The sequence below is a fragment of the Macaca mulatta genome, chromosome 5, assembly GCF_049350105.2.
Source record: "Macaca mulatta isolate MMU2019108-1 chromosome 5, T2T-MMU8v2.0, whole genome shotgun sequence".
NCBI classification, from domain to species: Eukaryota; Metazoa; Chordata; class Mammalia; order Primates; family Cercopithecidae; genus Macaca; species Macaca mulatta.
In genome coordinates, this window is record NC_133410.1 from 108,923,560 (window position 1) to 108,936,718 (window position 13,159).

At 33.8% G+C, this 13,159-nt stretch overlaps 1 protein-coding gene across 1 annotated transcript in view; it reads left to right on the plus strand.

Annotated features, from left to right (window-relative positions):
• Positions 1-13,159, plus strand: part of MTTP (microsomal triglyceride transfer protein) — a 48,208-nt gene that overhangs the window by 17,451 nt on the left and 17,598 nt on the right. The window contains exons 7-10 of the mRNA XM_028848642.2: positions 2,058-2,208; positions 4,382-4,539; positions 7,886-8,054; positions 8,926-9,033. Of these exons, the coding sequence (XP_028704475.2) occupies positions 2,058-2,208; positions 4,382-4,539; positions 7,886-8,054; positions 8,926-9,033 (586 nt within the window). The remainder of the gene's footprint in view (positions 1-2,057; positions 2,209-4,381; positions 4,540-7,885; positions 8,055-8,925; positions 9,034-13,159) is intronic.

The following is a 13,159-nucleotide window of genomic DNA, read 5'->3' on the forward strand; positions in this document are numbered from 1 at the left end:
GTCTTCAGGTGCAATAACATATGTGGAGCTGTCACCTCTTCTGATAACAATGCCTTCTTCTGGAATACCTCCTGAAGAACCTGCCTGAGGCTGTCTTATAGTTAATTTTTTTAATAAGTAGAATGAGTACACTCTAAAATAATAATAAAAGGTATGATATAATAAATACAGAAATCACTAATAGTCATTTGTCATCATTATCAAATATGTATTGTACATAACTGCATGTGCTATACTTTTATATAACAGTAGCACAGTAGTGTGTTTCCACCAGCATTGGCAGAAATATGTGAGTAATGCTTTGCACTATGATGATAGGACAGCTATGATGTCACTAGGCAAGAGGAATGTTTCAGCTTCATAATCCTGTGGGACCACCTCCATACATGGGTCCATCATTGACCAAAATGTCCTTGTGAAGCACATGACTGTATTCATTGTGCTTCCTCATTTCAGCTGTGAGCTCCTTGAAAGTAGTAATTATATCTTGTTCATCTTTATTTTTTACATCATCTACAACAATTCATGGCACATGGTAAATAACTACGTTTTAAATAAAATTGTATTAAAAATCAATTATTTATTGAACAGATTTTAAGTTTTAAAAAGACAAACTACTTGATTCATTCTAGTTCGTTTTCTAATTTCTCTGTCAAATGTTTTATATGTTAAGGTTAAAAAGTGGTAGCATTTGTAATTTTTCTCTTTAAGAGTTTTAAAATAAATATTGTTGTTAAAAACATAAAAAGTTCCATAGTAAAGGGATGTGACAAAATTTTTGATATGACTTATGCAACTTAAATATTTAGGCCTGTTTTTCAATTGAAGACCATTTCTCTGGACAGAATTGTTCTAACAGGATTAAGAACTAGAATTTTAAATCTTAGAGTTTCTGTTATTTTCAGGTTTTAATTCAGAAAACAATGTTTTCTAACAGTGAATGTATTATACCTTATGCCATTGCTTCTCAAATTTCTCTGGAGTAGCTCTAATGTTAGTACCAAATAGATACAAAATATTAGTAAAAATGCCTCATTACAATGCTTGAAATTTTATAGAAGCCTCATCTGGAGTAGAATTTTGCTTTCTACTTCATATACTACCGGTATATCTATAATGTTTTATTATATTTTCATATAAAATCAATATTTTAAGTTACTTATCAGGCCTATGAGATTTCCATTGCTATGTAACAAACAACCCCAGATTTAGTGGTATAAAATGCAACAATCACTGTACTGTTCTCTGTCATAATTTATAGGCTTGCCTTGGCCTTGCTCGGCATCTATGTAGTTGCAGACAGTCAAACTATTTAAAGGTTGTTCCCCCATGTATCTGGTGCATGGGCTGGAAAGACTCAAACAACTGAGGCTCCTGGCGCAAGTATCTTTTATTTCCCTGTGGCCTCTCAGCATGGCAGCTTCATGTCAGACTTCTTATGTAGTAGCTCGAGGCTCCGAAGCACATGTGCTGATAGTGTGCCAGAGAAAAGCTGAATCCTCTTTTAAGATATAGCTGTAGAGATCACATAGCATTACTTTCACTCTCCTCTATTAGTTGAGGCAGTTGCAGAGTCCTACCAGGGTTCAAGGAGAGGGATGTAGACCCTACTTTTTGAGACAGACAGGTTCTGGAAGAGCATGTCAGACAAAAATATAGTTGAGACTATTTTTGGAAAATAAGCTTTTCTAGCTGTCTTGGTTAATAAGTAGCACATGGTTTTATTGACAGTATCATTTTCAGAAAGCTGGGCTAAATTCAAAAGAGCTGACGTCGCATATCTTATACATCATCCAGGCAATTTTTCTTCCCTGTATACTGTTGACATAATATTTTGAAAATCCAAACTTAAATTTTCAAATCTTTTCATACAATTGTTGCTGCAGAAAGACTTCATAATGAGCTTTCAGTTACCTATGGAGATATCACAGTTTGAAAGACATGGCTGTATACAACTTGAATAAATTACTATCTTGTTTGCCAAAAGAGTGGCAATTAGTATCTTGTTCACTCAAAAGAATGATTATAATATAGCATTTCCCTTTGGTATTATGCAGGCAGAAATTAGAGCTGAAGACAACCGAGGCAGGCCCAAGACTGATGTCTGGAAAACAGGCTGCAACCATAATCAAAGCAGTTGATTCAAAGTACACGGCCATTCCCATTGTGGGGCAGGTCTTCCAGAGCCACTGTAAAGGATGTCCTTCTGTAAGTGCAGACAAATGTGTGAATAATCATGACATCAGACTCTGTTTTCCTTTTGTCTCCAGTGAAAACATCAGCTCATTTAATGAAGAAAGTTTCTGAAGAACTACCAGCTACCACAGAGTTGTGATGACAGCAGTCACAATATGCACCTGACATGGTGCATGACACACCAATAATTAACAACTAGTTACCATTCATTCCTCTCAAAAAGTGTTATAACTCAAGGGCAACTTTTAATAAGTCATCTAGAATTCAGGGAGGATAGAGGGCTTAATGAAGTTAGGGGGAAGCATATGGTATCAAGAACGTGGACAAAGGCTGAACCCTGAAATTTCTGTCACATAATAGTGATTTGTCCACAGGTGACATACTTTACTGGCCTCAGTGTTCTGAGTATTGCTGCAAGGACTGAAAAAGGATACCAGGATCTTTGCCTAAATTAGGAAACATTTATTTACCCCAGTTTCCCCTAAAATTACTCTCAGAAATGCGGTATCTCATCCCCAGGGCAAAGTGTAGATTATCTTGTAACATTTTTAATCCAACAAAGAAAATTTTCTTTTTATTGCATGAATCAATTATGATATACAGTCAGAGAAATGACTTACCATCCAGCATTTCCTTATCTGTAATCTTTTGTCAGAAGAACAAACCATTGGCTTCATGCTCTGTGTGTAACTACAGGGAGATGCTCTTTCCTTCAATACTACTGGTGTTTGTTCAGAAAAGTGAAATCATCAAGATGTAATACCATAATTTGCTTAAAGTACAAGACAGTAATTGCTTATTAGTTTCTGAAATTGAGTTAGAGGAAAAACAAAACATTTTAAAACACAAAATCATCATCTTCAAACATTGTTTCTTCTTTTACTTGTTTTTTTTTTCATATGTCATTTAATGTTCTAATGTAATTTTCTAATGTTGTATGAGACGGAAATTAGGAAGGTGGCTAATAAAACTAATCTTTTCTTGTGCTCTGCACTATTAATTTCTATCCCATAGATATTAAACATTATAAGCCATCTAAAATTTTTGATAATTATTTCCTAATTATTATAGAAAATGATTTATTTATGTCATTGAGAAATTTGCTTTTCCAAATTTGGAATTTCAAATTCCAAATTTGCTTTTGTAAATTCTGTTGCAGCTCTTTAAAGAAAAACAAAAACACCTGAATTAATATTGATATGTTCTCTGCCTTCAGAAATGACCCAGTAAATCTTTAGCTAAGTGCAGCTTGAATTTCACTTGGAACATCTTCTTAAGATTAGATAGCTAAAAGGGACTTGAAAAAGAGAAAAAAAGGATCCATTGCTTATTAGAAGTAATGAATAATTTAAAAACTGGCAGCAAATTATTACTATAGAGTTAGAGAGTTAGAAGTCACTGATAGGATTTCATAAAACTAGGGGGGGAAGTAGTAAAGTATGAAAAATAAGTTATTTCGTTAGTTTCAAAGCCAAGAGATACCATTAATTAGAACTACTTATTAGGTTGTTGCAAAAGTAATTGTGGTTTTTGCCTTTACTTTTGCAACAACCTAATACTATTTTTAAAACTGCAATAGAGTAACTTAGTGTATGTGAGAATTACCTTTATCTAAATGCTACTCTAAAAACCATAGATATAAGAAATGAATAATTCAGACCTTAGCAATAGCAAAACATTGAATTTCATACAAATAATACAATAAAGAGATAGAATGGGGAGCTCACCAAAAAATGGATTTTCAATGAGGTGCAGGTAAATTAGAAACCTGATACAATTCTTCAGCAGTTCTATTATTTTATCACTGAAATATTTTGCTGTTAATTAAAATTCTGCACAATTTAAATTGCACTATGGTAGTCAAAGCCTGGTCTCAGATAGAATTCCCTTGGTGTAGCCATGAAATGACCTATATACCCAGAAACCAGTTAATTATTGCCCTAGGCTATTCAAGCTAAATATGAATAGACAAAAACAGTCCTCCTACAGAGGAATGGTACACAGAGTGATTGGAAGTCCCAGGGGTGTGATATGGGCAGAGAACTATCAGGTATATTGAGGTAAGGTACAAAAAGCTGCTTTTGCTTCAGACACAAGGGACATTTTATTCCTGGGAGAACACCCTTTGTAAATGTGGATGTTCACAGTTGTGAGTGGGGTATGAGCCTGCAGCTATGTTTTGCAGATCTTGGAGCACTGGCAGTCCACCAGGAAGTACCTGCAGCCTGACAGCCTCTCCAAGGCTGAGGCTGTCAGAAACTTCCTGGCTTTCGTTCAGCACCTCAGGACTGCGAAGAAAGAAGAGATCCTTCAAATCCTAAAGATGGAAAGCAAGGAAGTATTGTAAGTTCCCCAACCTTTGTATGGGGTTGTCTGTCAGAAACATTTCTGGATTGTTGGTTTTTTTGAAGCAAGAAAGACCCCTTTTAAACCGACTGCCCCACCTCCAAAACAATTATTTTGTTGTACTACATTTTCATTGAACAGTAATTCCACAGTTCTGTAATTTAATAGTCACTTGACCAGAAATACAATAGCAGATTTTCAGCAGGGACTTGGAATAAATATGTTGTTGTGTTTATGAGTTTAAATCGGGACTAGATTGGTACATAGATAAGTGAAGGCAGAGATTCGTCATGACACCGTGGGGCATGTGCTGCCTCGCTGTTTTTGAAATTGTGTTCCTAGTGCTGTTGACACCTGAACAGATTTGAGTTGGTTAAAAAAAAAACAACAAGAAAGGTTTGACTTGTTCAGTTGAAAATGTGATTTCACTAAAGAGCCAGTTGAAACTACGTTTTATGTAGAAAACTGAGAACTGAGGTGAATGGTGAAAAGAATCTGTAAAAATAAATCCATACATTATTCAATATTTGATGAAAATATGATGCATTTTACATGTGTAATAAACAGAGTTGACTTAATTCTTTCCCCAAAACATTGCATCTGTTTCTAAATACAATGTATTTTTAGTCTATAATACAGAATTTGTTTATATATACAAATTGAGCTTATGATACCAATTATCTTCATTGATGATATAGAACAAGGCTCAATTAATTTGACAGTGAATAACAGTCATTAACATAATCAAAAGTGGAAATTAGCCAAGTTACACACACGCACACAGCAGTAGTAGTCACTGAGTTCAAAGGACTGAATTCCCCAACAGGAGGAAAATTGTAGCTTTTTTCTGAATAGTCTGTTTATGCTCACTTGCATTTATTTACTTGCCTTAAGGATATTAAAAAATTGATAGGAATTCCAAATTACTATTCAAAGTTGGTTATTCTCTTCAAAAATAAATATTTAAACCAGAAATTGAAAAATAAACAAAATCATAAATTCTTAGGCTCTGTTTCAATTACAGCATGTTAAAATATATTGGTAGAAGGACTTGTCTTAACATTACTTTTTGTATTTTTAAGATTCTTTAAAAATTTTACCACTCTCAAAGTACATAGGCATTGTCTTAACATTAAAGGCAGAAATTACTGAGAATGAAAGTGGAATCATTAGGTATTAATTGAGAATAGAGATTACACTAAACTTTAGCATTATCTGTATCCTAAAAATCTTAAGGCAGCAATAATTTGGAGGACTGCATGATGCATTTTCTAAATCAGATTATTTATACAATATTGAACCATATAACATGCAACACACATGTAGTGTAGTGTAATAGAAAGGACACTAAGATGAACTAAAATCAGAACATCTAGTTTAAATTCTAACCTCCAGTAACAGTATATCCTTCAAGGAAGTCTTTTTTTTTTTTTTTTTTTTTTTTTTTTTTTTTTTGAGACTCTGTTTTGCTCTTATTGCCCATGCTGCTGGAGTGCAATGGTACAATCTCAGCTCACCACAACCTCTACCTTCAGAGTTCAAGCAATTCTCCTGCCTCAGCCTCCCGAGTAGCTGGGATTACAGGCATGTGCCACCACACCCGGCTAATTTTGTATTTTTAGTGGAGATGGGGTTTTTCCATGTTGGTCAAGCTGGTCTCGAACTCCCAACCTCAGATGATCCACCCACCTCGGCCTTCCAAAGTGCTGGGATTACATACGTAAGCCACCACACCCGGCCAAGGAAGTCTTTTATATTTAGCTTCTCTGAGCCTCACTTTCAACATCTGTAAAATAAGGATAATAATTTTTTCTATTTATTGTAGGATAGTGAGAGGCAGGGTGGTGGAATGTAACATTTCCCAAAGAGCCTCTATGTTGTATCCTGTAATTTGCAGGAAGTTAACAGGTATGCAAAAAGGAAAAGATTCTGTGAGCAACTGAGTTTGCAAAACTGGATGAAACCATGTCAATTTCTCTCTGTTGCAGAATTTTATAGTATCTTTAATCAGATAATATTCTGGTACGTTTTGAATATTTTCTAAAATACATGACCTTGAAAATCCCTTTTCTTAAAGCATTTTGTAGGACTAGTGTTAACATGGAAAACACTTTGAGAAACATCAATGTAATTAAGAAACTATGGACTCCAGAGTCAGAAAAACCTAGATTTCAATTCCAGCAATCCCATTTACCAGCTTTGTGACCTTGAACAAATGACTAGGTATATCTGTGTCTGTTTCCTAGCATGTACAGGGGAATATTAATATACACTGATAGGAATGTTCAGTGGATTAAATGAGGTGGTAGTATTAATAACAGCTAATATTTATCAATCACTTACTATATGTCAAGCACTCTTCTGAATGTTTTACAGAGATAACATAATTTAATCCTCCCAACAATCCTGAGGTAAATACTACTTTAACTTCATTTTACAGATGAAGAACTTAAAGAGAGGTTGGACACATAAAATTTTTAGTACAGAGCTTGCACAATATAAACTCAATAAGTATTATGTCTTCTAGTTATCTAAGCTTAATTCACTAGGTTTTTGTTAGGATCAAAATAGTACAAATATATCATTTTTTAAAAGTATAAACTACTAAGCACATGTCACATTGTCTGGTGTGTTTAAATAGATGTAGTATGTAATATTTACATACATGTGTTCATTAATATGACAACTACTCTTAGAAGTTTTACCGTCCCAGGCTCAAAAAAACAAAGATTTTTGATGACTAAAATATGTAACTAGAGTTTTTCTGTAGGGGTTCTATTCTGCTCACACGTATTCATTGTGGTTAAACATAGAGCTATACCATGTTTTTTTTTTTTTTAATTTTTAAAAAGAACAAAACCTTCCTCCTTGGATATAAAGTTAAAGGATTTTCCATCAAATAAGACTGCTTTAGTTCAAGTAGGCACTTCTGAAATGTGTGTATTTGTAAAGCTAATTAAAGAAAGAGAATAAATTTGGGGACCCATAGCTTTTATGTATTACTATATAGGAAGGAATTTGAACTTAATTTTTAATTGTATTTATATAATTTTTATTTACAAATCTCCAAATTATACTTAGCTTAGGTTAATATAGTAAAATTAGTTTGTATATTCTGAGTATACACTGTTTGAGTGAGAGAGAGGGGCGTTAAAGGAGAAAATTAAAATTAAATGGGGAGGGGTCTTTTTGAGAAACTCTTAATCATTTCTTCATTGGTTCAAATTTTAAAAAATCACTTCTTGAGAAAACTGAAGCCAACAGAGACTCTGTGAATGGTAGAGATTTTTAAGCATTCCTTCCCCTAAACATTGATATCCATGATTATGCCTTTTTTATATAGACCTCAGCTGGTGGACGCTGTCACCTCTGCTCAGACCTCAGACTCATTAGAAGCCATTTTGGACTTTTTGGATTTCAAAAGTGACAGTAGCATTATCCTCCAGGAGAGATTTCTGTATGCCTGTGGATTTGCTTCTCATCCCGATGAAGAACTCCTGAGAGCCCTCATTGTAAGTCAAATAGAAAATAAAGACCCTCACCTCCTGTAAAACTTCTTAAGACTATTAACAGTAATTAAAAGTTTCTTAGATCAGAATGAAGGCTATCAACTAGAGACCTCTGAGTATTCATATCCAAATTGGGGTATTTTCTATCCACTAATTATTAACTGTATAATAAATTATTTCACTTAGTGCCTTATTCACAATTTCACTAAATAGTATAAACTATATGGTAATTTAAAGATTGTGTTCACCTATCATGTTATATAGCACAGGACAGAATTTCAGAGGGGAGAAGTCTGGGTTATGCTTCAGTAATCAATTTTACAAGATTTGTTTCGACTTCAAAAATTCTCGTGATACTTAGTATACCTACATTGAAGAGATACAATTCTTCTGCTGTTAAAGATTTATATTGAAAATGAAAGCTAGACTTCTCTTGTGTCCAAGAATGTTTTCTTTTTAATTGCACTTGTTTACCTATGATCTAGTGGAATAGTTCATAATCTTTATGGAAAATGTACCCATTGAGAATCTGATAAAAGTGATGAAGCCCCTTTTTACTCATACATAAAATTTTATAACCCCTCCCCCACTTTTATTTTTTGTTCATTGACCCAATGAATCCAATCCATAAACCTCCAGGGTTAAGAATTCCCTATATCGCAGGTTAAAAATCCCTGAAAAGGGGATTAACTCTTCAATTCAAAGCTACATGGCAAATGTGTAAGTGTCTCAAAAGCAAAATTCTGAGTTTGCAATCTAGAAACATAAAAATACTTCCCAAGGATGTATTGGTTACTTTATTTTTTAACTAAAAGTGTTCCTTGGAAATATTTAAATGTCTTGGTAACCTATTTTATCCCTGTTTGGTTAATAGAGTAAGTTCAAAGGTTCTATTGGGAGCAGTGACATCAGAGAAACTGTTATGATCATCATTGGGACACTTGTCAGAAAGTTGTGTCAGAACGAAGGCTGCAAACTCAAAGTAAGTGCAAATCCAATCTCATGTATTACATCATTCTACACCATCGTCCTATTTGATACTCACCATGCTGCCTACTATTGGCACTACTAATTCTCTTTACTCTATTCTACTTACCTTATTTGCATAGCAATTTTTGCCATCTAACATACATTACAATTCACTCACTTATTATGTTTATTGCATATTTCCATTTCACTAGAATGTAAGTTCCATGAAGAAATGGAACTCAGTTTTTTTCAACACCAATTGCTTACCAGTTCCTGGTACATGGATAATATTTAATAAAGACTTCCTAAAAAGTGAAAGTACGATAACCTACCTACCCATATACTTTATTGAGTACCCACTATGTATTCAGTTTTAAATGGTGTGTATGATATACTTCTTGTTTTCAGATAAATATTAGACTCTAAGGCTATCTCCTAGAGCAGAACTTTGTCTATAGTAAGTGTGGTTTGCAGTTTTAAGTTTTGATAGTAGGAATTTAGTTACTTCTAATCACAGAGAACTTTATATTTTATTTTCAATTTCATTTGCCTAAAGCTTTTCTACTTGCCTGAGTGGACTATCAATTTTCACATCTTTCTTACTAAAAATCAAAAAGCAAAAACACTTTTTAAGTATAACTAAATATGGAAAACCAAAATAGATTAATGTCTAACACAGCCCGTCTTTCTATAATGCAAATAAAGATGCTAAATATATAAAAACGTAAGTCTTTTTTCTGTCCACATTATACAGACAGTGTTCCATCAGCATTTTTTCTACCTCAGACAGCACTATATATCATTTTGCTTACTAAGTGCTTGCTATTAAAAATAGTAGGGAAAATGTTCTTGAAACCAAATAGTCCCAAAAGAGGCAAGCCAAAACTAGAATATACATTAAGTATGAAAAAGATCACTGAAAACCAGTAGTACTGAAAAAGCTTGAGTATGAACGTATTAAGTTCTGGCAGAAATTAAATTTATTATTTTTATATTAGGGAAGCATTACTTCTTATATTTTTCAATTTCCGTAATTATTTGAGTAGCCGATTTACTTCAGCTATTCGTGTATTAAATATCTTGGCTAAAGATAAAACCCACATATCGAAAGATCTGTTCAGCAGTATTTAATGAGCATCTACTCTGTGTAAGGCATGATGCTAATCCTCAAATATAAATATACGTAAAATATTCTACCATCCTCAAAGAACTCCTAGTCTGTTTATCAAATATAAACAAATAAATAATATTGAAATATAAACAAAGTACTCAGACAATACAGAAGATGCAGCAATGTTTTCTGTTTGAGTGTGCTAGAGAAGTTTCCACCAAAATAACAATTTTTAAACTTAGTCTAGAAGAGGTTTTTAAGTGAAGAGGTCAAAGTATGGAATGAAAGATGTTCTGGGAGACATACAACAATGTATGAAAAGGCCCAAAGTCAAAATGGGCCTGGTATTCTTGGGAAAGTGAGAAATTCTGTGGGGTTGGAACATAAAATATGTATGTTTCTGGGGGCAGATAAGTGAGAATGGAGACACAGGAAAGATGAGAATAGAGACGGAAGGTGAGCTGGATCTTCATTAATAACAAGCTAAGGAGTCTGGCTTTCATTCTACAGAAACAAGAGACCAGTGAAGTCTTTAGGCAGATGAATGACATACTCAGATTTTTTATTAAGACAGAAGCAAGATGTTGTGTGGACTGATTGTTTACTGGATTAGAGTTACTGAGATCTGACTGGAAGCATTTGCAATAACCTAGGCAGGAATTAGTAAAGGTCTGAATTAATGTAGGGGCAGGGGGCTGAGAGGAGATAGATTCAAGGGCCATTTTATTTAGTGACTGATAAGATGTGGGAAACGAGAAAGATATAAGAATCCAGGTGACTCTAAAGCTTTCAGTTGAGGATACCAGGTGTATGGTGATGCCAACCACTTAAGTAAGGTTTATACAGCCTGGTTTGGGGGGTGGGAGGAGAGTAGAGCACTTAGTTTGTTTTGGCCATGTTAAGTTTGAAATCCTTTGGGTCACCAGGTTCAGTTGTCCAACAGACAGGTGTCCATATTCACCTATGGCTCAGGAGAGAAGTTAGGGTCAGAAATAGAGAGAGGCTGAAACCTTGAAAGAGACTGGGGTTACCTAGGAAAGTCATGTAGCATAAGGAAACAGAGCAAACGATCAAATTTAAAGTTCTTCTGATAATGGACAGCCTGGTTCTCATCACATCTTTAAAATTACCTTGAAGGTAGCTGCAGACCATCTACTATCATTGGCATTCAGTTTTGTTCATGTTTTTGCGCAAACTTTTTTTTTTCATCTTTGAGGATGATGAGATTTGGCTGTAGTGAATTTACTACCGAACAACTGTAGTAAAGGTTCAATTTTTCTTTTGAATTTTCTGCTGTGGAACACTCATTTATCTTTTGCCCAAATCAAAGATATATGAAAGGAAGGAAAGAAAATGATGTCTTGTATTAAATAAGCACAAATTTAAGGTAGCTACTGGGCACACTATAGGCATACTACATAAAAGGTATCTGCCATCCTATGTAGTTCTATAGCCTTTCAGAACTTACTGGCATAAAAGCTACTTTCCTGTGACAGTCTGAATGGTGGCTAGACAAGTGCACAACCAGTACTATGCCACATGTTTCTTTTTTATGTTTGTCTTTTGCTTATGTTTTGACCTCCCTGCATCCTAATTGCTTATTTTCACTGAATTTGTACTTGAAAAAATTTAAACCTACGGAAACGTTGTAAGAACAGTACAATTCCATGAACACCCGGATATCTTTCATCTAGATTCATCAGTTGTTAACATATTCTTATCTTTGCTTTATCTCTTTCTGTTTTATTTTAGTTATATAATTTGACAGTAATTTGCAGACCTCTGACATTTACCTCTGAATACTTTTACTTCTTATTACTTGAGTGCCATTGCAAATAGTATCTTACAATGAAAAAAAAATACATGTATTTACCAAATTGTGAATTCCCACTGCTATCTCTAATTCTAATTCTAATTCAACACTATAGGGTTCTTTTTTCCCTTGTTTCATCATTATATTTTCCTTCTCCCACTGTGACAAATGTGGTTTTCGAGAACACCAATATATTGATTCATCTGCTCAATTCTAAAACATACACAATATTTTTTTGGAATTGCTACACCAGTATTACTACAGAAACAAACTAAGTAAAGTTCAAGACTTTATTATAGTTCTTTTTGTCCTTAGACTATATTCCATTGCATATGTACAAAGTTTTATGCTCAAAAGTTACTTGGATTAATTCTTTTTTATTCTCTTCTGTTTAGTCATATTAACAAGTTGATAGACATTTGGTTTCATTTGTTTCTGGTTAAATTGAATTTTGATAATTGTTCATCCTGTTGATTTAATTTTATTTCTTGAACATGTGAAATAGTAATGTGGTTCAAAAGACAAAACTGTGTTTTAAAAGTATTATCAAAGAGTTCTCATTCGCTTCCTGATGCTTTTCCCCCAATCTCACCCACTTCCTCTAGGTAAACAAAATCACTGATTAAAAAAAAAAAATTCTTTCTATGTTTCCTTTTGCAACAGTAAACAGATGTTCACACATTTACATACCTTTTTGCACAAAATATATCATTCTGCATATACTCTTTTTGTATCTTACATTTTTCACTTAATATATCATGAAAATATTCACTACATAGAGATCTTTTTCATTCCTTTTGACAACTGCCTAGTACTCCATTGTGTCTATGGACTATGTTTTATTTAACATCTCCTATGAATGGTCATGTGAGTGGCTTCCACTATTTTGCTATTACAAATAATACTGAAGTGACTAATCTCAGGCACAGATTTTTGCTATTGTTGAGATGTAGCTTTAGGGATAGAGTTGCTTGTCAAAAACCAGTTCTGTTTGTTTTTGTCACATTATCTTTCATAGGAATTGTACCGTTTTAGGCTTTCATCAGCAATTTATGAAAAGGCCTACTTCACCATAGTCTCACCTAAAAAATATGGTAGCAAACTTTTGAATTTTTCACCAATTTGGTAGTTGAGAAATGTCACTTCTCTGATTAAGTGTGATGTTTAGCATCTTCCCTTCTATTGGGAGCCTTTTGTTAATACTTCTCCACTCTT